This window comes from Zingiber officinale, chromosome 2A (genome assembly GCF_018446385.1).
Source record: "Zingiber officinale cultivar Zhangliang chromosome 2A, Zo_v1.1, whole genome shotgun sequence".
Taxonomy (NCBI): domain Eukaryota; kingdom Viridiplantae; phylum Streptophyta; class Magnoliopsida; order Zingiberales; family Zingiberaceae; genus Zingiber; species Zingiber officinale.
Genome location: NC_055988.1, coordinates 4,153,756 through 4,179,164, shown reverse-complemented (window position 1 = coordinate 4,179,164; position 25,409 = coordinate 4,153,756). Strand labels below are relative to the sequence as shown.

At 39.8% G+C, this 25,409-nt stretch overlaps 2 protein-coding genes across 2 annotated transcripts in view; one reads left to right on the top strand and one right to left on the bottom strand.

The window, feature by feature from the left end:
• Positions 1 to 6,328: 6,328 nt before the first annotated feature.
• On the top strand, positions 6,329 to 7,495 carry LOC122040394 (transcription termination factor MTERF2, chloroplastic-like). Its single transcript, XM_042599709.1, has one exon. It carries the CDS (start codon positions 6,329 to 6,331, stop codon positions 7,493 to 7,495), a length of 1,167 nt encoding a protein of 388 aa, XP_042455643.1.
• A 2,132-nt stretch (positions 7,496 to 9,627) lies between these two features.
• LOC122040393 (putative serine/threonine-protein kinase) overlaps positions 9,628 to 25,409 on the bottom strand; it is a 70,796-nt gene continuing 55,014 nt past the window's right edge. Inside the window, exon 3 of the mRNA XM_042599708.1 lies at positions 9,628 to 9,895. Within this exon, the coding sequence (XP_042455642.1) occupies positions 9,628 to 9,895 (268 nt within the window). The remainder of the gene's footprint in view (positions 9,896 to 25,409) is intronic.

Sequence of the window (25,409 nt, the reverse complement as noted above, 5' to 3'; positions counted from 1 at the left end):
AAGAACACATGGTAGCTAGGAAAAGGTTCAGACCTTTGTACAAATTTTTTGTACAGTGGAACCTCTAGGCTTTCAGAGTAGCAACCAACGATAACAATGTCGAGGCATTCACTACGTCTTCTGGTTAAGGGTAGATCCTTGCATTCGTCATAGTGGAGGGCTTCTAGTTTGCCACAGGTGATGTGTGACCATCTAAAGCGACTGCGTCGATGTATTGTCTTTGGCTGCCCTCCATCTTTATGTCGGTGTGGTTGAGGAAGACTTGTCTTGTTCGGGCATTGCTTAGCCATATGCCCTTCTGTCACATTCAAAGCATCCTCGTGTGCCCTTGCGACAAACTCCCGGGTGAAATTTCCACAAGTAGCACATTTGGGATAACTAAATTTCTTTGGTGGTCCTCCTTTGGGTAATTCCACAGTTTGCGCTTGTTCTGGAGTTCCCCTTCGATTAGATTTGTGGCCTGTTGTTTACAGTACAGGCCTCCTTGCCCTTTGGACTCGGAGAGGACTTGCTTCTGCTGCTTGATATTGTTCTGGTAGTGCACTGCGGACTAGTTCTTCGGTGGTTTGCGGCCTATGAATGCCGCCAGCCACGTTCATCGCTATTTCCGGCCTCAGCATCTTGAGCATCAACCGAACTCATTCTTTTTCTGTGCTGACTAGTTCAGGGCATAGACGAGCCAATCTATTGAATTCTTCACGGCTTCCTCAACTGATAGGTTGCCCTGACGAAACTCAGTGAACTCGTCGTAGTGGCGGTTTGTGACCCGCATGTGAAAGAACTCCTCGAAAAATTCTTTCTTGAAGTCAGCCCATGTCATCTGGTTCACTGGGCGCTTCGCTCTAATTCTCTCCCACCACATACGTGCATCTCCTGTCAAGCAGAAGGAGGCGCACTTCACCTTCTCATGTTCTGGCCAGTCCAGAAGCTCCATCGTACTCTCCAGTGTTTTGAACCAGGCTTGAGCATCCCATGGTTCACTGGTGCCTGAGAAGTTCTCGGGCTTGACTCTCTGCCACTGGATCAGATAGGCTTCTCTCTTTGCCTCTGCTGCTGGGGCTACTGGTGCTGTAGGCTGGACTGATGGAACCTCTATAACTACTGGGGTTGCTATATTTGGTTCCGGGGTAACAGTGGGGGTATTATGCTGATTAGCCTTTAAGGTGGCTATCTCCTGTTGTTGTTCTGCTAGCTGCTTCTGCAGCTGTGCCACTACTGTTGTAAGGTCTGGGGGAGGCACTGAACTGCCTGCCTCATGCTGGGGCTCAGTAGCTAGTGCCTTTCTAGTTGGGCGTCCTCTTGCCATTTCTAAAGGAACAAGGGACAACATAACTAAATGTTCATGTCACATAGCTAATACTATCATATTTGTTACTATTACAGATAAGCATACTTTAGTTATCTACAAACATGAAAGCAATAAACATAACAAGTGAGAGATATTCTTACTTGGAAGCTGCAGGTTCAATGCTGATGTGTGTGTAGGAAGTATGGAACTTTCTGCTCTGATACCACTCTGTGACGACCCGCCTTCTACTGGCTAGGCTGTAAGGCCGGACCGTCACATTATGCTGTGCTAAGCTATATCCATGACCATTACTAAAGTCTAGGTGCGGAAAACTGTACCAATTTAAAACCTTGCTAAGCTAATCCAAGTTCTTGGTACTACATGTGCTAAGGGATGCAATCTAAGGTATACATGACATATCCTACATCCCCTATGGTCAAGAAGCTGAATTACAAGGTCTCTTGGTCGAAACCCAACTTCCCAATCAATCCAGATTGAACTCGATCGATTGCAAGCTGTTGGATCGATCCATGGATCGATTCAGATCGCTACTGTGCTCGGAGTAATAATCTGGATCGATCGGTTGATCGATTCAGACTGGCCAATCGATCCAGTGATCGATTCCAGAGCTCTCTGTTCGCGGGAGCGATTTTCCGATCGATCGAACGATCGATCCCTGAACTCTCTGTTTGTGACAGAATGCGACTGGATCGATCGGCTGATCGATCCAGAGGCTTACTGTTCGCGGAACCAGGCTCCCAATCGATCCGCTGATCGATTGAGGGACCCTAATCGATCCACTGATCGATCGGGGTTTCTGATTTCGCAGCAAAACTCTGATTTCAGCACTGTTTCGTGCCAAACTCACCTACAAGACTTCTATATTAGCTGGAAACATACCAATAACACATAACTAGGATTATGAGCATAAGTACTAACAACCTAAGCAAGTCTTTCATGATTCAAGGCATTAAAATAACTAGAAATGCGGAAAATAACACTATATAAAAACTAAAGTCTTAGTTTGCTAATTTATCCAAGATCTTCATTCCAGGTTCCTTCCACACACATCTTCATCGCATTAACCTCCAGCCTCCGCTAATCCACTTTTCCTTTACCTTTATCTGCAGTATAAGGAAAGAAGTATCTGTAAGCTTTACGCTTAGTAAGAAACCATCTACCTCACTAAAACATGCATACGATGCAATTTATGTTTTTAAAACATACTATTTGAAATATATGCTGAACAGGTAAAAGCATAGCATGGCATACAAACAAACTAGTCATGGCAACAAGTGCTAACATAAGCTATCATATTGTATCAATAGGAAACTAAACTGATACAAAAACTGAGCTGAGCTAATTCTAACTAATGCTAAAGCTGTACTGAAATCACATAACTATTTGTGAAGTTTTGAAAACTATTTTCATAAATAGGTTAAAATAATAATCATGCTGCTGTTTGGGCCCGACAACTGTACTTGCTATGCGCGCATCCCTATCTAGACCCAGGTTTGCAAGTCCCGAATTTAGTAGGGTTTACTAGGTTATCTAAACCTAGGGACGACTGTGGGAGCCCAACCCAATGCATATCTGATCCAGTACAGTGTCACTGCTAAAATAAAATACTGGTTATAGCTGAATTTTCTTATCTTGCTATTTCTAGGTTATCTGAACCTAGAGCTAGGTTATCTGAACCTAGAGGCGACTGTGGGAGCCCACCCATTGGACCGTAGTCCCATATAAGTTGTACTAAAGCTGCATATACTAAATAAATGCTTCTATCGCATTTAGCTAACTATTAAAATGCCTAAGTCGCATTTTAATGGTGCTGAACATACTATCGGGCACTTGGCGTGCGCTGTTGCACACCCTATGTGCCACAAATCCATATACTACTAAACTAAAGCATGCAATCACACGAGAACTACTTATACTGCAGGTGAGGGGTTTCTTACCTCCTGCGCTAGTTTTCTTACGAATCGCTAGTTTTCAGGTGGAGACGCTTCCCTCGACGATCCTCTTGCGTCTACGTGCTCTTCTCACGGAGAGGAACGCCCTCATGCCGGAATTGTCGCCGGAAGGTGTTCTTGCGGCCTTTGGAATGGAACCCTAGGTTCCTTGTGGTTGGCGCCGAGAGATGAGGGAGAAGGGAGGTTCGGCGGAATTAGGGTGAGGAGAAGAGGTAAGTCACGATAAAAATAAAACTCCTCACTTAATTCCCTATTTATATTAAGGAATTAGTTCACCCAACTCTAACTTAAATAAAATTGTTTCCCTTTCCTTTCAGCACGACCCTGCTGGGTTCTCCTGGTTACTAGAGTTCTCCTTAAGTCGTAGGTCCCAATAGGTCTCGGGTTCAATCCTCGCGTAGGCTATTCTATGATTCTATTTATTTTTGCTACTTCTACTACTCTAAAAATTCTGTAAAAATATCCTAAAATTCCAGAAAAATCATAGAATATTTCTAAAATAATTTTGAGAATTTTCGGGCGTTACAATTCCGATGCGGTTGACTTCTTGAGGCGGCAACACGCTCAACTGGTGATATTCCGCACGGTTGTTCGCTACGGAATCATTCTGCTCCTTCTTTGTCCACTGGTTCTCTTCTTTTACTTCTCCATTCTGATCCGTCGGAGCTACAAACTCATACTTTATAATTAACCGAATTTCGAAATCAATTTTCAGGAATAACTCCATACGACGCTTCCAGTGTGCGAAGTCCCCCTCGAATTTTGGTGGAACAATGCTTGGTCTGGCCATCTAATTGCTTCGATTGGCGGTTAGTCCTCCTAAAGCACCTTGCTCTGATACCACTTGTAGGTCCCTTTGGAGGCCGGCAAGAGGGAAGGGGTGAATTGCCCTGAAAAATAAAACACCCTTTCTCGGATTTTTAACTAGATAACAAAACTTGTAATAAAAAAGAACAGAGACTACTTAATAGCAGACACAAAAGAGTTACTTGGTTTGCAACCAAGGGATTGCTAATCCAAGGAAAGTATAGCTCAATGTCTGACGATCTCCTCTGAGCGGAGTAGCCTCTTTATAGCGTTGACAGCACAACAGAATAGAAGAGCACAGAGAAAATGGATTACAAGTTGAATTACATAGACTTTGCAGATCAGTACTATATTTATAGCACTGTTCGGGGCGCCTTGAAGGGTTCTGGAGCCCTGGGGGGATAAAACTTTATCCCCCAACGTTCAGATCGAGTTTGACTCGATCTGGTCAAAATCTTCTGTCCGAGCGCCCGAAAGGGTTCCGGGCACCCCGAGCTGTTCCGGGCGCCCGAATCCCTAAAGTCAACAGAAGTTGACTTTCTTCATCCGGGACCGCTGCTCCGGTTCAACTCGTCTCGTTCTGGGTCTTTCCCTCCGGCTCCACTAGCTTGGGTGATCTTAGCCATCCGGAATGGGCTCACCTGAACCCAAGTTTCGGCCTTCTCCTCGAGCAGCCTTCCTTCCCGGTTTCTTGTCCCTCAAACGTCGCGTATGTTCTTCTCGTCCACCGGTGTACTCTTCCATGGTCACCTCGTCCCTCGGACACACCGAGCTCGTCAGCTCTCTCCCCGTGCCGTCATTCTCGCTAACCGCGTCTTCCGCTCGACTTCCTGTGTTCCTAAGCTCCTGCACACTTAGACACAAGGGTTAGACAAAACAGGACCTAACTTAACTTGTTTGATCACATCAAAACACCTTGGGGTTCCAACACCAACATTGAGAGATATGACAATGATCCCACAGTTCGACCAAGTGGGGTAGCCGCTCGGCGAGGACTCCTCCACTCGGTCGTCCTTGGCTGTTCTTCCTTGTGGTGACTGGGTATAGTAGCTTGTCTCCTTCCGCTCGAACAAGCGCTTTGGTGACCTTAGCATTCTGCCGATCTACACTGAGCGTCTAGCGATCTTGCCTATTGTTCTGAGCTGGATGGGGGTCGGCTCGAACAAACGTCTTGCCGATCGGACATTGTCCGCACCGATCAGCCATCATAGTCGACCTCCATTTGGCCATCATAAGTAACCCTTTGACATCTTAGCGTTGACCATCTTGACTTTGATCTCCATATCGGCTGCTATCTCTGTCCTTTAACCTACATTTAGTGGGCTCCTTTATCACCGTATCAGTGTTCAAATCAAAGAATTCAATAACTTTCACTATGTTAACCGTTTTGTTGACGTTGATCATCCAATAAAATAAACTAACAAAATACTCTTAAGATTTAAGATTTAAGATTTAAGATTTAAATCAGATTTAAGATTTAAGATTTAAGATTTAAGATTTAATGTTATTATTATTATTATTATTATTATTATTATTATTATTATATATATAACAAGAAGATTAAAAAAAATTATTAACTTAAATTTATTATAACTCTAACTCCTAAATTTTAAAATCTTAAATCCTAAATATATATAATATATTTCATAATTACATTAAATTTTTTATTTGGAATACTATAAATCAAAGGAAGTATGAACAACTCTTAAATCCTAAAATTTTAAATCATAAATATATATAATATACTTCAAAATAATAAATAATAAATAAAAAATAAAAAATAATAATAAATAAGTACAGGCGCTTGAATTCATTTTAAACGCCTAAATCATGTCACCAATAGATATCTAGATCAATTTCAGATATCCCAAGTACAATCCGGATGGTTCCGCACGCATAAATTCGCAACATATCAAAATATATATGATATTTTTTTTAATTTTTTTAAGCTCCCTTGCATGAATAAAATTTTGTAAAAAACAAAATTTAGGTATGTATGGGGTGCATGGGATACAGGAGAGTGAAGAGAGGATTAAAAAAAATTGATTTTGAATTGATAAAATCTATACGATCCGACCGATTTAATGACCCCAAATTAATTTCAATTCCAAAACTATGGGAAAAAGTAAACGTTGTAATTTTCGTAGAAAAATCAAAGATATACAGCCCCTGGCACAACTTTTCCAGCGAACCAAAGTTTGGGCGAAAGATCTACCGCCGCCGTTAGGTCGAGCAGTTTGTTTACAGAGCAAAATCAGCAATGTTTCGACGTCTCTCCGCCGCCGTCCACCGTCAACTTCAGGTGACTGCCACTCTCGGCCATCGTCGGACCGCCGCCGCCGCCTCCTCTCGTTCACACTTTCTTGGTTTTGTCAGACCCTACTCTGTCTCCTCCGTCGCCGCCGACGATCCCTCATCCCTAATCGCCTCCTCCCTCACGAGATCGTGCGGGATCTCCGACCATGCCGCCCTCTCCATCTCCAAGAAAGTCCAGCCCGACGCCCTCGACAAAGCGCTCTCGGTGCTCGCCGTCTTCAAGGACTACGGCTTCGAAGAAGCTCATCTCGTCCGCCTCGTCGACCGCTATCCTCGTTCCCTCTTGATGGACGTCGAGAAGACCTTGAAGCCCAAGCTGGAGTTCTATTGCGGGATCAGCCTCGTCGGAACCGCCCTCCCGGAGATCGTGTCAGCGAGCCCCCGGCTGCTGACGGCCAGCTTGGAGAAGCGATTGATCCCCAACGTTGAGTTCCTCAAATCGATTTTGAAAACGAATGAGAACCTCGTGGATGCCCTAAAATACTCGCCTTGGTTGTTCGCCTTCGACACCAGAACTGCCGTTCTTCCCAAGGTCGATGCTCTGCGCGCATATGGCGTGCCCGATGATGTAATCTTAGTGCTTTTGACCCGTTGCGGCTACGCTTTGGTGGCAGATACAGATCGATTCAATGATGCCTTTGACGCGGTAAAGAAGATGGGTATCTGTTCGAAGAAATCCACATTCGCCCATGCCCTCGGGGTGCTCGCTATATTCCCCAAGAAGAAGTGGTTGGAGAAAATGGAGAACTTGAGGGAATTGGGGTGGTCGCAGAATCATATCTTGGAGGCATTTGCAAAGTTTCCTTACATTGTGCGGGCATCGACTGAGAAGATAAGGAAGACTGCCAAGTTTGTGGAAGAGAAGCTGGGATGGACACCGGAGCACACAGTGAAGAATCCGTCCGTCCTGTCGTTGAGCCTGGAGAAGAGGTTGATGCCCAGGTATGCCGTCCTGAGCATTCTAGTGCACATGGGATTGATCAAGCCTTGCTTCATAGGGAGTCATTTCAAGATTTCGGACAAGAACTTCCTGGTGCGATTTGTGACCAAGTATCAAGAGAAAGCTCCAGAGATAGTTGAAGCTTATCAAAAAGTGAAATCAGATATATGACTAGACAAATCTGCTAACAAGCAAACTCTTATGTAAGACAAGGTTTGCCTCTTACACCATCCATTGAGATGATCTGAATTGTTCAGTTGTCGCCTTCATCTTCGCTAGATTTTGTTGCGTTAACTTAAACTCAGTTTAGGGCATGTAGATTGTTGCTTAGAGTATGATTGAGATGAATACTCATATTAAGCTTTTGAAAGTTGATTTTTGATTGATCTAGTTGGTCCTATAGACTCAAATTATGTTGTTGATTTTCCTTTTGTGGGAGTGATATTAGTTAATAGTGTCTTTACTAATTTTAATTGTTTTATCCTCTATTGATTCTGAGAGTGTGACTATGTGGGATGGAATGAAGAAAATCATTTCACTGAAAGATCTGATCAGTGATCTTAGTGTTCCTTGGCAACTCACTCATCCACTGATTCTAGGATAGTGGAGTGAAAACAAACTTAACCAAGGAACAATGTTTTACTTCAAGGACTAAGTACATTTTCTTAAGGTTCTATTATGGTTGTGATATTTATTAATCCCACGGGGGATAGGAGAAAAAGATGATAATTATGCTTGAAACACGTGTGAGCTACATGAAGCTACACGTGTTAGACATAGAGTGATTTAGGTGGTGTTTGATTTAGAGGTTTGGGAATAATGGAATGGATTCATTCCCAAACCTTGTGTTTGGTTGATTGGAATGGAATCAAGATTTTGAAATGAAACCCAAAAATTTGGGTATAGATGAAACTCACCCCCTCCCTTGGGTTTTGATGGAATGAGAATAAGAATTAAGTTTTGGACGAAAATACCCTCAGTATATTTGTTTAATTTTTCTTTCATTTCACTCTCTCTCTTTGTTCTCTCTCATCATACTTTCTCTTTCCTCATACTATCATTACATTTTCTCTCTCAACATACTTTCTCTCTCCTTATTCTCTCTCATCACACATTCTCTACCAGTTTCTCTCTGTATTCTCTCTCATCACACACTCTCTTTTATTATTTTCTTTCTCTTCATTCTCTTCTTATTTTTTCATCATACTTTCTCTCTCATCATTCTTTCTCTCTCCTCAATCTCTCTTACCATACTATCTCTCCATATTTTATCTTATCACACTTTCTGTCTCTTCATTCTCTTCCATCATACTCTCTCTCCTCATTCTCTCTCATCACACATTCTCTACCATTTTCTCTCTGTATTCTCTTTCATCACACACATTCTCTCATTATTTTTTCTTTCTTTATTTTCTCCTTATTTTTTCATTATACTTTCTCTCTCCTCAATCTCTCTTACTGTACTCTCTCTATATATTTTCTCTCATCACACTTTCTCTCTCTTCATTCTCTTCCATCAGATTCTCTCTCCTCATTTCTTTCATCACACTTTCCCTCTCTTCATTTTTTTCCATAATACTTTCTCTCTCATTATACTTTTTCTCCTCAATTTATCATTTTCTCTCATCACACTTTCTCTCTTTTCATTTTTTCCCATCACTTTTTCTCTCTCATCATACTTTTTCTCTTCTCAATCTCTCCTATCACGTTCTCTCTCATTTTCTCTCATCACACTTTCCCTCTCTTCATTTTTTCTTATCACACTTTATCTCTCATCATATATTTCTCTCACATTCAACTTTATTTTCCATCTAATTTTTTCTTTTATTTTCCTCTAAGGGTAAAAAAGGAAATTTAAGTTCATTCCGATTAAAAATATTTAACTAACCAAACATTATTTTTAGGAATGATATTCAAGCTCATACCCATTTCCATTTCACAATACTATGATACTCATTCTCATTCCGATTCCTAAGAGAGAACCAAACGACACCTTAGTGTATCTCATGCTATTGAACCTTAGCAATTAAAAGTTTTGGGGGAATAATTCATTAAAATATCCCTAATATTTCAACCGAATTTTGATTATGTCCCTAAAATTTTTAGGGAGTCATTTATGTCCCTCATGTTTTACAAAATGTCCCAAATTTATCTCCATCGTCAATTTTTCTGTTTTCTCTAACGGAATCTCTCACGGAAGATACGTGTGACCATTTTCAATACCCAACTCGCTCACTTGCTTACGTCGAGGTCAGGGAGGCAGGCGAAGGCAGAGTTCTTGCGGCCGGCGACGAGATCAAGGATCAGCAGCCGAAGCTAAAAACGTCGGCCTTGATGGAGAGGGTGTCATTCATGACATACTCAGGGGTCATGTAGTCATTGGTGCTAGCGGCGCGGGTGTGGGCATGGGTCTGGTCCTCCAGGAATAGGTGTGTCATGCCGAAGTCGACGATCTTGGTCGTCCACTGGCCGTCGAGCAGGATGTTGCTGGCCTTGATGCTGTGGTGGATGATGGTGGTGTTCGTTAACTCATGGAAAACAAAACATACACAGCGGCAGTGGAACAGAAGACTAAAACAACTCAAACAAAAATCCGAACTCGAGTGGGATTAGCTGTTGGTGCGGTTAGCACTAACGGTCTAACTCAGGTTTTGATGAATGACAAATCAGGTTAAGTTAGGTTCGTCGTTATCTAACACTCTGATCGAGTGTGCAGGAGAAGTCCAGACAGGTCGACGGGCTGACCGGATGTCTGGCACGAAGTCCAGCTAGGTCGACGGGCTGACCGGATAGTTGGCGAGAAGTCCAAGCGGGTCGACGGGCTGACCGGACGCTTGGCGAGAAGTCCAAGCGGGTCGACGGGCTGACCGGACGCTTGGCGAGAAGTCCAGACGGGTCGACGGGCCTCTGGCGGTAAGTGAGGTAAGTCACTGGAGTGACTGCGAGGACGCGTTCCCGGGAAGGGAATATTAGGCGTCGATCCGGCTTAGATCCATTTCGGATATCTAAGTCGAGATCGTGACTAGATTCCGGTCTCGGAAAGACGGAATCTAAGTCATACTATTTGTGCTAATTCATACTATTATAAAATGTGCTAACAATTTATGTTGTAGGTTATATATTGCCTCGGACTAACTTTGTTTTGCAGGAAAAGGGAGGTTTCTGGAACAAGGTGGTCCGGGCGCCCGGTGGGGATCCGGGCGCCCGGAAGGCAAATTATATCCAGCCAAGTCGTCGCCACGTGGAGCATCACGGTTTGAGCAGCTACGTCATTCAGTTCCGCAGGCGATCCAAAATTTAATATAAAAGAACCCGTGGTAGCTTGGAAAATCAGATCATTCTCAAAACTCTTCTACTGTGGTCCTCTCGCTTTTCCGCGTAGCAACCATCAAAGTGCTCCTTCGGTTTTTAGTTAATTTCCTTGTCGGTATTACTTTGTTTCATTAGCATTTCCTGTATTCATCTTGTAATTATATTCGAATTGCTAGTGATTGCCCAACGAAAGTGGTCAAGGACCACGGGCCTTCGAGTAGGAGTCGTCACAGGCTCCGAACGAAGTAAAAACAACTGTGTTCATTTACTTTTCTGCTGCGTATTTTTACTCGACTTTTCGAATCGATATTCACCCCCCCTCTATCGAATCTAACGGTCCTACAAGTGGTATCAGAGCAGGTATCGCTCTGATTTGGTGCAACCACCAATCAAGCAAAGGGGGGTCGTTTTAAAGAAAAAAAAATTAGATATTGTTTGTCTTTTAAATACGCCTTTCGTTTTTTTCCCTCCAAAACTGTTTTTGAAAAATACATCGCCATCTTTTCACCATTGTTTAGTATTTAAAAATTATTACATTTTCAAAATTTTGTAATAATATTTTTTCAAATATTTTATTAATATTTTAATAATATTTTATTATTTTTTTCGAAAATAGTGAAATATTATTTTTTTCCAGCACTGCTAATCCAAGACCAAGTCTTGGGATTTTTTTCTGTTTCTCTGTGTGCAAGAATAATGACTCTTCAAGACGAACCACCACCATACGATCATGAAGACTTCAACTACTGGAAGCGATTAATGGAATGCTTCTTAGGAAGCGTAGACATCTATTATATGTTAATTTTGAGGAAACCTTCTCAAAACTCGGAACTGAACAAAAAGGTAAGTAACATTATTTGTAATGTTTTACCTAACAATATTTTATGCAGATTAGAAAAGTACAAGAATGCATATGAGTTGTGGACCCAGTTGATCAAGCTTCACGAGACGTCGATGGAGCTAGAAGATCAAGTTAAAGTCAAATATGGGCTCGAGTCAAATCCAATGGAGAAGCCTACTGAATTAGGGGTTGCGCTCAAGGTGAGTAATATTTACCAAAATACCCCTGCTAATAGTAGTTTAAATAATCAGCATGATGATAAGTATGAAATTAATCCAAGTATGGTGCATGATAATCTAGATTTAAATGATTTAAATTCAAAATCACAAAATAATCTAGACTCTGATCAAGTCAATTAAGACTCTGATCAATTTGGCATCAACCTTGACTTGGTCAACCAGAACAATGACCAAATCAATTCAAATAATTTAATTAATTCAGAAAACTTAAAATTAGGTGAGCATTTAGACATAAATAAGTCAAACATTAAAATAAATTTGAATTTAAATGCTAAAAATGAGAAAATGGATAAAATCAATAAATACCTTGATAAAATACTTAATATTCAAGATAAAATCAGTCTAGAAAATGCTATCCAAAACCAAGATAAGTTAATTAATAAAAAATTAAACTTTAAAAATAAAACTAATCTAATAAACTCAATTAACCATATCAATTTAAAAGGCAAAGAAAATATAAGGATAAAATCAAACACTTTGATAAAATCAAAACGGAATTTAACAAACTTAAAATTAAATGTTAAAGATAATATATTAAACAAAAATAATCTAGAAATTTCAAAATTAACAATTAATAAAAAGCTAAAAGATAAACCGTTAAGAAAATATAATTCAAACAGTTTAGTTAATTCAAATTTAAAATAAATAAAAACTTTAAAAATAAGCTATTAAAGAAAGATAATTCAATTAACCCAATAAAATTGAAATCGAAAGAAAATTCAAATATTAAATACACTCTCTTAAAGAAAGATAATTTGACTAATTTAATTAATTCAAAATTAAAAACTTAAATTTAAATTATAAATTTTAACCAAAACTTAACTATAGTAAACCCAGAACTAAAAACTAAATTAATGGCCAATAATTCAGGGGGAGGCTCCAGAATAGCTGGCACCTCCAAAATTAACCTACCCGAAAGGGTAACCCAAACCAACCTACCTGATAGGGTAATTAGGACTAGTTAAAGAGGGTTCAAGTTTAACTTGAAAAATGGTACTGGTGAAGTTTTGGATGATAGTACGTTAGGGAAGCTTAGTCTATGCATGTCTAGGAAGATATGGCTTCGACCTGGTGCATCTGGCTAAGTGGAACTGACTGAAGCTACCCTTAATGAATCCTAACCAGTTAGACCAAGGTTTAGTACTAAGCTCTGTGGATAGGACTATTCGGAAAACCTCGAAGGGTTGGTTACTTCTAATGATGTCCAGGTGACTCACCAAGCTTAGAAGTTTATCCGAAAAATGTCTATTTGTTGAGACCAAATCTAAACCTGAATCTAACACAAGCTAAACCAAACTCTGTAATTAAATTTACTTCATCTCACAAAATTATAGGATTCCCTGATTAATAATCTAGATCGGGTGAGATAAATAAGGATTAAATTAATTAATTTTCAAATCAAATTAAAATTAATTAAAATTAAATTCCGAATTTCAAATTGAATTTCAAATTAAAATTAAATTTAAAATTTCAAATTTAAATTAATTAAAATTGAATTTCGAATTTCAAATTGAATTTCAAATTAAAATTAAATTTCGAATTAATTAAAAATTAAATTTCGAATTAATACTAAATTATTTTTTTGAAAATTAAATTAACTTTAAAAATTATTTTAAAAATTAAATTAACTTTTAAAAAAAATTATTTTAAAAATTAAATTAACTTTAAAAAAATTTATTTTAAAAATGAAATTCCTTTAAAAATTATTTTAAAACATTTTCAAAATTATTTTAAAAACTCTTCTAAAAATCAATTTAAAAACTTTAAAAATTCCTTTAAAAATTATTTTTAAAACATTTTAAAAATCATTTTAAAAACTCTCTTAAAAAGTATTTTAAAAATTCTTTTAAAACATTTTCAAAATTATTTTAAAAATTCTTTTAAAAATCATTTTCAAAACTTTAAAAAATTCTTTTAAAAATTATTATAAAACATTTTAAAAATTATTTTAAAATCTCTCTTAAAAATCATTTTCAAAATTTTAAAATTCTTTTAAAAATTATTTTAAAATATTTTAAAAATTATTTTAAAATCTCTCTTAAAAATCATTTTCAAAATTTTAAAATTCTTTTAAAAATTATTTTAAAATATTTTAAAAATTATTTTAAAAACCCTTTTAAAGATCATTTTCAAAACTTTAAAAATTCTTTTAAAAATTATTTTAAAATATTTTAAAAATTATTTTAAAAACTCTTTTAAAAGTCATTCAAAACTTTAAAAATTCTTTTAAAAGTTTATTTAAAACATTTTAAAAATTATTTTAAAAACTCTCTTAAAAATCATTTTCAAAACTTTAAAAATTCTTTTAAAATATTTTAAACATTATTTTAAAAACTCTTTTAAAAATCATTTTCAAAACTTTAAAAATTCTTTTAAAAATTATTATAAAACATTTTAAAAATTATTTTAAAATCTCTCTTAAAAATCATTTTCAAAATTTTAAAATTCTTTTAAAAATTATTTTAAAACATTTTAAAAATTATTTTAAAAACTCTTTTAAAAATCTTTTAAAAACCATTTAAAACTTCTTTTAAACCATTGTAAATTTTTTTTTAAAAAAAAATATTCTTAAACTTTAAAAAGTATTTAAACTTTTTTTTCTTAAACATTATTTTTCTTAAAATTATTTTAAAACTTAATTTAACCTAACTGAATATTAAAACTTAAATTAAAACTTAATATTGAAATTACGATTAAAATTTAAAAAAAAAATTAACTTAAACTTAAAACTTAAACCTAAATTAATCACTAATATTAATTTAATTCAGAAATCAAAACTGAATTGAACGTATGTTAATTGTCATTAAATAATTAGAAAAATTATTTTAAAATCCTTTTAAACACTATTTTAAAAATCCTGTTAGAAATCCCTTAAAAATAATAATAAAAATAATTCTTTCAAATCCATTTAAAACTTAAATTTAAGACTTAATATAACTTAGAATTAAAACTTCAAATTCATACCTAAGATAAAACTTAAAACTAAAATTGTGACTTTAAACTTTATCAAGTAATTAATAAGTAAATAACTAATTCTTTAAATCTAACCTTATTTGAGAACTAAGCTTGATTTGATTAGAACCTAAGTTTAATCTTATTAAAAATATTAAAATTACTCTAAGTCATTTTTCTTAATCAACCTTTAAAATATTAATTATTTTTATTAAAACATAATTAAAGTTTGACTTAAATTGAACCTTACTTAACCTTGTTTAATAATGAGTTTAACTTCAAATTACCACCAACTTTAAACTAAGTTAATCCAACTTAAAAGGAAGTAAATGAAAAGTTAAATTATAACTAACACCTTCATCAATTAATACAAAATTTAGATTATAGCAAAAATTTAATCAAGAAATTATTAATATTGATCAATTATTGAATTAATAACAACTTATCTTACTTAACATTACACTAAAGGTTAATTTATTTCAACTAAATCTAACATTAATTACAGTTAGTCAAATTTAAATGAACAATTTTATAAAGATAACTATACAATCGCCTAAAACACTTAGGTACGAAAATATATTACGGTTGAAAAATTTTATATTAAGGGGAAGTAATAAATAAGGAGGATTAATAAATTAAAGGAGTATCAAATTAAGGGGAGGTTTATTTTTTAATTATCTCCTTAAGTGTTATTTTTTAATCTTCTCTTTAAAATATCTCTAGAAAATTCTACCTCAATTTTAAAAAAAAATTATTTCTACTTTGAATATTTTTAGCAAATATTTTCAAATTTTATGTCAGGTTCAGGGGGAGGAATTAATTAAAAATTTCCCTTTATATAAAATATTTTAAATTTTGTTTGAAAAATGTTTTCTTTAAAATTTCTTAAACCTACTTTTGAAAATTAACTCTTATAAAACTAAGTAGTTTTTAAGAATTAGGTTTTACTTTTTATTGAAACTTGATTTTGAAAATTAGATTTAACTTAGTTTTGAAAATTGTGGAAATTAGATTTTTCAAAACTTAAGTTTACAAACTAAGCTTCTCAAAATCATTTTCCGTAATTTTGAAAATCAAAGTTTAAAAATCAATCTTCAAAATCAACTTGCTTAAAATTGTAAAAAAAAAAAAAGTGTTTGAAAAATTTGGAAGTTTAATCCCACCTAATTTTTAAACCTGATTTTAAAAGTTGAATATTATAAATTTAAACTTATTCAGTTTTGTAACATATGCTTGAAAATTAAACTTTCTAAACTTAGATGTTATCAAATTAGCCTTAAGTAAATATTACTTAAACTTGAAAAGTAAATTTGAAAAACCTGATTTGAAACATTTTACACGCTTGAAAAGTTAAACTTGTTTAACTTTAAAATTATACTTTTCAAAATTCAACTTGTCTCCCCCAAGTCAACTTGACTATTTTTAACTTAGTGTTAAAAATTGTACTTTTATCTTTGAATTTTGAACCAAACTTAGATATTTTTCAAAATTAGCTGTTTTTTTTAATTTGATTACCTTTTACAGTAACTCTACACTATGATTGTTTACCCTTGCTTATTTTTTTGATGAATGCCAAAGGGGGAGGGTTAGGTGATTAAGTTAGAGCAACTAAAAGCAAACTTGAAAAACTAACTTAAAACCTTAAAAACCTCGAAAATCATGCTTGATTTTTGCATATATTTATCACTAACTTAACCAGGTTGTCATTCCATCAAAAAGGTGGAGATTGTTGGTGCGGTTAGCACTAACGGTCTAACTCAGGTTTTGATGAATGACAAATCAGGTTAAGTTAGGTTCGTCGTTATCTAACACTCTGATCGAGTGTGCAGGAGAAGTCCAGACAGGTCGACGGGCTGACCGGATGTCTGGCACGAAGTCCAGCTAGGTCGACGGGCTGACCGGATAGCTGGCGAGAAGTCCAAGCGGGTCGACGGGCTGACCGGACGCTTGGCGAGAAGTCCAGACGGGCTGACCGGACGTCTGGCAGGTAAGTGAGGTAAGTCACTGGAGGGGAGTGACTGCGAGGACGCGTTCCCGGGAAGGGAATATTAGGCGTCGATCCGGCTTAGATCCATTTCAGATATCTAAGTCGAGATCGTGACTAGATTCCGGTCTCGGAAAGACGGAATCTAAGTCATACTATTTGTGCTAATTCATACTATTATAAAATGTGCTAACAATCTATGTTGCAGGTTATATATTGCCTCGGACTAACTTTGTTTTGTAGGAAAAGAGAGGTTTCTGGAACAAGGTGGTCCGGGCGCCCGGAGGGGATCCGAGCGCCCGGAGGTTCGGGCGCCCGGAAGGGATCCGGGCGCCCGGAAGGCAAATTATATCCAGCCAAGTCGTCGCCACGTGGAGCATCACGGTTTGAGCAGCTACGTCACATTCCAAGCGCCCGGAAGGAATCCAGGCGCCCGGAGCAACATATAAAAGAAGCCCCAGGCAAGATCTTCAGAAAATCAATCATCAATCTGAGAACTCTTCTACTGCTGGTCCTGCTGCTCTGCTGCGACGCCAACAAAGCTCCGACAAAGTGCTCCTTCGGTTTTTAGTTAATTTCCTTGTCGGTATTACTTTGTTTCATTAGCATTTCCTGTATTCATCTTGTAATTATATTCGAATTGCTAGTGATTGCCCAACGAAAGTGGTCAAGGACCACGGGCCTTCGAGTAGGAGTCGTCACAGGCTCTGTGTAACGACCCAACTCCTGGGTGCTAGGCTGTGAGCCAGATCGCTACATTAACTACTGAAACTACTGTGCGGAAAACTGAGCAAATTTGAAATTTGCTAAACTAATTACTATAAAGTCTTAACCTGACATTCTAAGAGTACCTGAGTGTTGTACACATGCTAGGAGAGACAATCTATGCCTCTTGGATGTCCTGCTAGCTGTAATCAGACATTTCAACCGATCCGTGAGTCGATTGAGGCGTCGGAACGATTCACAGATCGTTCCAGCTGATACTACTCTTGGATCGGTCGGTGGACCGATCCACAAGCTTACCTCGCTCAGACGCAGCTGGATCGGTCTACGATCCAGAACACCCTGATCGATCGGAGACCGATCGGTGAGCCTCCGTCGCCTGCTGCGTTTCAGCGGTGGATCGGTCTGAGACCGATCCAGAGTACCTGATCGGTCGAAGACCGATCGGATACTATGTACATTGCGCCTGCGGATCGGTCGGTGGACCGATCCATGCCTAACTCTGTACTCCTGGTTCGGTCGGTGGACCGATCCAGAACCGCAAATCTCCTCCGAGAAGGTATCGGAGAGATCGGTCGGTGGACCGATCCAGAGGATCTGACATATCAGATCCATTGGATCGGTCGGTGGCCGACCGATAAGCGACTCCGACCGATCGGTGCGGAGACCGTCGATGTCTGATTTCACTCGAGAGTTCTGATTTCAGCACTTTGGCGTGCCAAAACATTACACAACAGTTCTAAAACAATGGAAATACATTCCAGCATGTAAGTACTGATATTCTAAACATGATGACTAAACAAGATATAGTTTACTAAGCTGTAACAAGACTAATTCATAAAATTAGACATGTTAAGTACTAAAACTGAAATAAAAGCGTGTAGATCCCAAGGATCTTTATTCCAGACCCCTTGCACACACACATCATTGTAGCATCGCCCTCCAGCCTCCGCTAGTCCACTTTTCTTTTACCTGTATCTGCAGTATAAGAAAAGTAGTACCTGTAAGCTTAAAGCTTAGTAAGAAACCATCTACCTCACTAAATCATGCATACGATGCAATTATGATTTTAAATCATGTTGTTTGAAAAAAAACATACTGAACATGCAAGCATGGCATGGCATATCAAACAAAGTATAAACTGGAACTGAAACATGGCATAACATATAAACTGAGCATGAAACTGAACTAGTCATGCATATGTCTAAATCTGTACATGAACTCAAATCATGTAACTTGAACCTGAACTGAACTGAAAGCTAAATTAGTGTTTTCATCACTGGTTTCAAATTTGAAAACTATACATATAATAGATGAAAATACTAAACATCTTCTTGGGGCCACGTACTTACTGTGCGCGATCCCTACGAGACCCGGGATTGCAAGTTCGAATCCAGTAGGTTACTAGGTTACCTAGGACGACTGTGGGAGTCCAACCCATGGATATCTGATCCAAGCACGATGCCAACTGAATAAAAGTAAAATACTGAATGCTTTATTTTATTTTGTCGTAGGTTATCCGAACCTAGAGCTAGGTTATCGAACCTAGGGCTTCTGTGGGAGCCCACCCAATGGATATCTGATCCATATAGCTGTAATAACTAATAATAACTGAATAAAATGTTTCTATTACATTTTATATGTCGTTAGGACGCCTATTGGTACATCCTTCTGAACTGGGCATTCTACCGCATGCTTGGCGTGCACTAAAAGCATGCCCTAAAACTGAAAACTATAAAATTACTGAACTAACGCCATAACTAACAAGCGAGAGCAATTATACTGCAGGTGAGGGGTTTCTTACCTCAATCGTAAGGTTTTCTTACGATTCTATTCGCTAGGTGTTTCCGAAAACGTCCGCTCGACGAACCGCTCATGTCTTCGCGTTCCTCTCGCGGAGAAGAACCCTTCGTGTTGGAGTCGTCGCCGGAAGATGATCCTATGGACCCTTGCCTTGGTGTGCCGTGCGTGAGGAAGAGGAGAAGAAGGGAGAGGCGGCGGTGAGGTTTTGGAAGAGAAAGTGTCGTGAGGTGAAGAGGTGCCGAACCAAAATAAACCAAACCCCACTTAAGTTTATTATTTATATTAAGTGGTTTAATGAACCCAACTCTAATATAAATATATTTGGTTCTCCTTCCTTTCAGCACGGCCCTGCTGGGTTCACTGGTTACTAACATTATCCCTTAACCATAGGTCTCGGGTTCGATTCCCGCTTAAGCTATTTTACGACCTATTTGTTTTTGCTACTTCCGCTATTCGGAAAATTCCGGAAAAATATCTAAAAATTCCAGAAAAAAATCATGGAATAATTCTAAAATAAATTCGGGAATTTTTCGGGCTTTACAATCCCCATACCTTATAAAAAGTTCGTCCCCGAACTTAAAACAATTCTGGGTACTTCTGTCTCATGCCGGCCTCTGTCTCCCAAGTCGCCTCTGCCACTGTGTGATTTTGCCAGCTGACTTTAACTAATGGTACTTCCTTGTTCCGTAATTTCTTTACTGCTCGGTCTATTATCTGAATAGGCCGACTGTCATAGCTGAGATCATCACGGACCTGTACCAACTGGGGCTCAATCACCTGGGTGGCGTCTGGAATATGCTTCTTCAGCATGGAGACATGAAATACGTTGTGGACAGCTGACATCTCCTGAGGTAGCTCTAGCTCATATGCTACCTTGCCCACTCTCTTCGTGATAAGGTATGGTCCCACATATCTGGGAGCTAGCTTGCCCTTCTTCCCAAAACGCATGACTCCCTTCATGGGAGCTACTCTGAGGAAAACTATATCCCCAACTGAAAACTCTAGGGGTCTGCGTCGTGTATCAGCATAGCTCTTCTGACGGCTCTGTGCTGTCTCTATCCTCTGGCGAATCTGCTGTATGGCTGCTGTGGTATCTGCCACTAGATCTGTCTGAAGCTCTAGTTCCTTCTGTTCACCACTCTCATACCAGCAGATTGGTGATCTGCACCTCCGCCCATAGAGTGCCTCATAAGGAGCCATGCCGATAGTGGCCTGATAACTGTTGTTGTATGCAAATTCTGCTAGACTCAGATATTTGCACCAACTTCCCTTGAAATCTAGGGCACAAGCTCGGAGCATATCTTCGAGTACCTGATTCACTCGCTCCGTCTGACCATCTGTCTGAGGATGGAAGGCTGTGCTGAATTTTAACTGGGTGCCCATAGCTGACTGTACACACTTCCAGAAGTGTGATGTAAACCTGCTGTCTCTATCTGATATAATGGTTCGTGGGACTCCATGCAATCTGACAATCTCCTGGAGATACAACTGAGCTAGCTTCTCCATAGAGTAGGATATCTTGATAGCTAAAAAGTGGGCTGATTTAGTCAACCTGTCGACTATTACCCAGATGGCATCAAAACCATTCGTGGTTCTGGGTAGTCCCACTATGAAATCCATGGAGATATCCTCCCACTTCCATTCTGGAATCTGTATAGGCTGCAGAACTCCTCCTGGTCGCTGATGTTCTGCCTTGACCCTCTGACAGGTGAGGCAGATGCTAACATATCTGGCGATGTCTCGCTTCATCCCGGGCCACCAAAAACGGTTCTTCAGGTCTTGATACATTTTGGTGGAACCTGGATGCATCGCATAGGGAGTCTTGTGAGCCTCATCTAAAATCTGTCTCCGTAGCTCCTCCTGATCTGGAACACAGAGTCTGTCACCAAAATACAACACCCCACTATCGGATACTCTCCACTTTCCGATTCTGCTAGCCCTTGCTTGATTTTCTGAATTTCAGGGTCCTGATCCTGAGCTGACTGAATATCACCAAGCAAGGTAGACTCTAAGGTCATAGTGGAAAGTTGTCCGACTATAAGCTCGAGACTAAAGGCCGTAATCTCCTTCCTTAGGGGTGGTGACATAGCTGCTAAAGATAATAAACTGGACTTCCTGCTGAGTGCGTCTGCTACCTTATTAGCTTTTCCTGGATGGTAGAGAATATCTATGTCATAATCTTTGACTAGTTCTAACCATCTACGCTGTCGCATATTCAGATCCTTCTGAGTAAAGAAATACTTCAGACTTTGATGATCTGTATACACTCTGCACTGAGCTCCGTACAAATAATGTCTCCAAATCTTGAGAGCGAACACCACTGCTGCAAGCTCAAGGTCGTGAGTAGGATAGTTCCTCTCATAATCCTTGAGTTGTCTGGAGGCATAGGCGATCACCTTGCCCTGCTGCATCAGTACTGCTCCTAATCCCAATTTAGAGGCGTCACTGTAGATGTCGAAGCTATCTGTGTTTTCTGGTATAGCTAAAATAGGAGCACTGGTCAATCTCCGTTTTAGTTCGCTAAAGCTGTTCTCACAGTCCTCTGTCCACTGGAATTTCCTGTTCTTTCTGGTAAGAGCTGTCAGTGGGGAGGCTACCCTGGAGAAATCCTCTACAAACTTCCTGTAATATCCTGCTAATCCCAGAAAGCTCCTGATTTCACTGGCGTTCTTCGGCTGCTTCCAGTTACTTACTGCTTCTATCTTACTGGGATCCACCATAATGCCATCCTTTGGAGATGATGTGACCGAGAAAGGCTACCTGGTCTAGCCAGAATTCACATTTCGTGAATTTGGCGTACAACTGGTTCTGCTGAAGGATCTGCAAAACTGTTTTCAGATGCTCTGCATGGTCCTCCTGAGTGCCTGAATAGATAAGAATGTCATCGATGAACACGATGACAAACTTGTCTAAGTATTCTCTGAATACCCTGTTCATGAGGTCCATGAAAGTAGCTGGAGCATTTGTCACGCCAAAAGGCATGACTACGAACTCATAGTGTCCGTATCTGGTCCTGAAAGCTGTTTTAGGTATATCACCTTCCTTGACTCTAACCTGGTGATATCCTGATCTGAGGTCAATTTTAGAGAACACTGTGGCTCCCTTTAGCTGGTCAAACAGGTCATCTATCCTGGGAAGAGGGTATCTGTTTTTAATTGTGACCTGGTTCAAGGCACGGTAGTCTATGCATAGGCGCATGCTTCCATCCTTCTTCTTCACAAACAACACAGGTGCTCCCCATGGTGAGTGACTAGGGCGTATGAAACCCTTGTCAAGAAGCTCCTGTAATTGCTCCTGAAGTTCCTTCAGTTCTGCTGGAGCCATGCGATATGGTGCCTTGGAAATTGGATTTGTGCCGGGAATGAGCTCTATCTCGAATTCAATCTCCCTGTCTGGTGCTAAGCCTGGTAGCTCTTCAGGGAAGACTGCTGGGTAGTCACAAACGACTCGAACCTCTGATAGCTGTTGGTTCTTGTCCTGGCTGGTGTTGACTACATTTGCTAAAAATCCCACGCATCCTGAATCCAATAGCTGCTGTGCTTTCAATGCTGAGAGAAACTTCCTGGCTTTCCTCTTTGGCTTCCCCGTGTACTCAAACTGTACTCCTGCTTCAGGTTGGAATATGACCTTCTGTTTACGGCACTCTATAGAAGCGCCGTATCTGATCAGAAAATCCATTCCAAAGATGACATCGTAGTCAGTCATTTCTAGCACTATCAGATCACCAAAAAGCTCCCTGTCTGCTATAATGACTGGCACTGCTCTGAGCCAGTGCGTAGATGCCATAATGTCTCCTGAGGGTAGCGTTGTCAGAAACTGACTATTGAGTACTTCTGGAGGTGTTGCTAGTTTCTCGGCAAATGCCCTGGATACATAAGAGTGGGTTGCCCCAGTATCGAATAAGACAGTTGCATTATGCTGAAAAATACTGATCGACCTGTGACAACTGCCGAGGCATTTGCTACGTCCTCTGGTCGTGAGAAAATCACGGCATTTGTGGTAGGCGGGGGCTTCTAATCTGACCGATCATGGACCATCTAAGACAAGATACATCCGTGTAGGGTGGTGAGCTCCATCTTTGTACCGGTGAGGCGGAGGAAGATTCTTGTTCGGCACCGCTTAGCCATGTGCCCTTCCATCCACATTCAAAACAACCTCGCGTACCCTTGCGGCAAACTCCCGGATGATGTTTCCCACAAGTAGCACACTTGGGATGTCTGGAATGTTTTCCACTTGGTCCTCCTTTTGGGTCACTACTTGCCTTGCGTTTCCCCTTCCAGTTGGAGCTATGTCCTTGTTTCTGTTGAGTACCGAGCTAGTTTGTCCCTTGGGCTCTGTGGAAACCTGCTTCTGCTGGGTGATATTGTGCTGATAGTGCTCGGTGATCGAGCACTACTCACTAGCTCCTCCGTGGTTTGTGGCCTATGAACGCTGAGCATCTTCAGCATCAAGCGTACTCGTTCTTTCTCTGAGCTGACTAGTTCTGGACACAGACGGGCCAACCTGTTGAATTTCTTCACGGCCTCCTGAACTGATAGGTTGCCCTGATGAAACTCTGTAAACTCGTCATAGTGTCGGTTCGTGACTTGCATGTGAAAGAATTCCTCGAAGAATTCTTTCTCGAAGTTGGCCCATGTCATCTGGTTTACTGGCCACTTCGATTTAATCCGCTCCCACCACATGCGTGCGTCTCCTGTTAAACAGAAGGAGGCACACTTCACCTTTTCGTGCTCTGGCCAGTCTAGAAGTTCCATCGTGCTTTCCAGTGTTTTAAACCATGCCTGAGCATCCCATGGTTCGCTGGTGCCTGAGAAGTTCTCGGGCTTAATTCTCTGCCACTGGATAAGGTAAGCTTCTCTCTTAGCCCCTGCTACTGGGGCTACTGGGACTGGTACTGCAGGCTGAGCTGGTACTACCTCTGTGATTACTGGAGTCGTGAGGTTCGGTACTGGAGTGACTGGGGGAGTAGTCTGCTGGTTAGCCTTTAAGGAGGCTATCTCCTGCTGCTGTAGCTGAGCCACTAATGCTGTAAGGTCCGGGGGAGGCACTTCGTGCTGGGGCTCAGCCGCTGCTGCTTTCTTAGCTGGACGTCCTCGTACCATTTTCTAAATAGCAGAGAACACATATATATAACTAAGCTATCATGTTATAGTTAACTACTGGTAACATGTTAAATACTATCACTGCAAACATAAATTAATTAACTACCAACATGAGAGCAAACATGGAAGCACACATAACTGATATGAAAGCTGAAAACAAACTGAGTGAGAGATGTTCTTACTTGGAAGCTGTAGGCACAATGCTGATGTGTGTGTAGGAAGTAAGGAACCCTGCTCTGATACCACTCTGTAACGACCCGACTCCTGGGTACCAGGCTGTGAGCCGGATCGCTACATTAACTACTGAAACTACTGTGCGGAAAACTGAGCAAATTTGAAATTTGCTAAACTAATTACTATAAAGTCTTAACCTGACATTCTAAGAGTACCTGAGTGTTGTACACATGCTAGGAGAGACAATCTATGCCTCTTGGATGTCCTGCTAGCTGTAATCAGACATTTCAACCGATCCGTGAGTCGATTGAGGCGTCGGAACGATTCACAGATCGTTCCGGCTGATATCGCACGGTGGCACCTTCGGATCGGTCGGTGACCGATCCACAAGCTTACCATCGCGGTGGATCGGCTACCGACCGATCCAGAACACCCTGATCGATCGGGAGACCGATCGGTGAGCCTCCGTGCTGCGTTACATGCGCGGTGGATCGATCCAGAGTACCTGATCGGTCGAGACCGATCGATACTTTCTATGCTTACGTTAGCCTGCGGATCGGTCGGTGACCGATCCATAACCCTGCCAACTCTTGGGTCGGTCGGTGGACCGATCCAGAACCTCACTCTCCTCTGAGGGAATAGGAGAGATCGGTCGGTGGACCGATCCAGAGGATACAAGAAGATATCAGATCTCCGGATCGGTCGGTACCGACCGATCCAGCAACTCCGACCACGATCGGTCCGGAGACCGATCGGTCTGATTCACTCGAGAGTTCTGATTTCAGCACTTTGGCGTGCCAAAACATTACACAACAGTTCTAAAACAATGGAAATACATTCCAGCATGTAAGTACTAATATTCTAAACATGATGACTAAACAAGATATAGTTTACTAAGCTGTAACAAGACTAATTCATAAAATTAGACATGTTAAGTACTAAAACTGAAATAAAA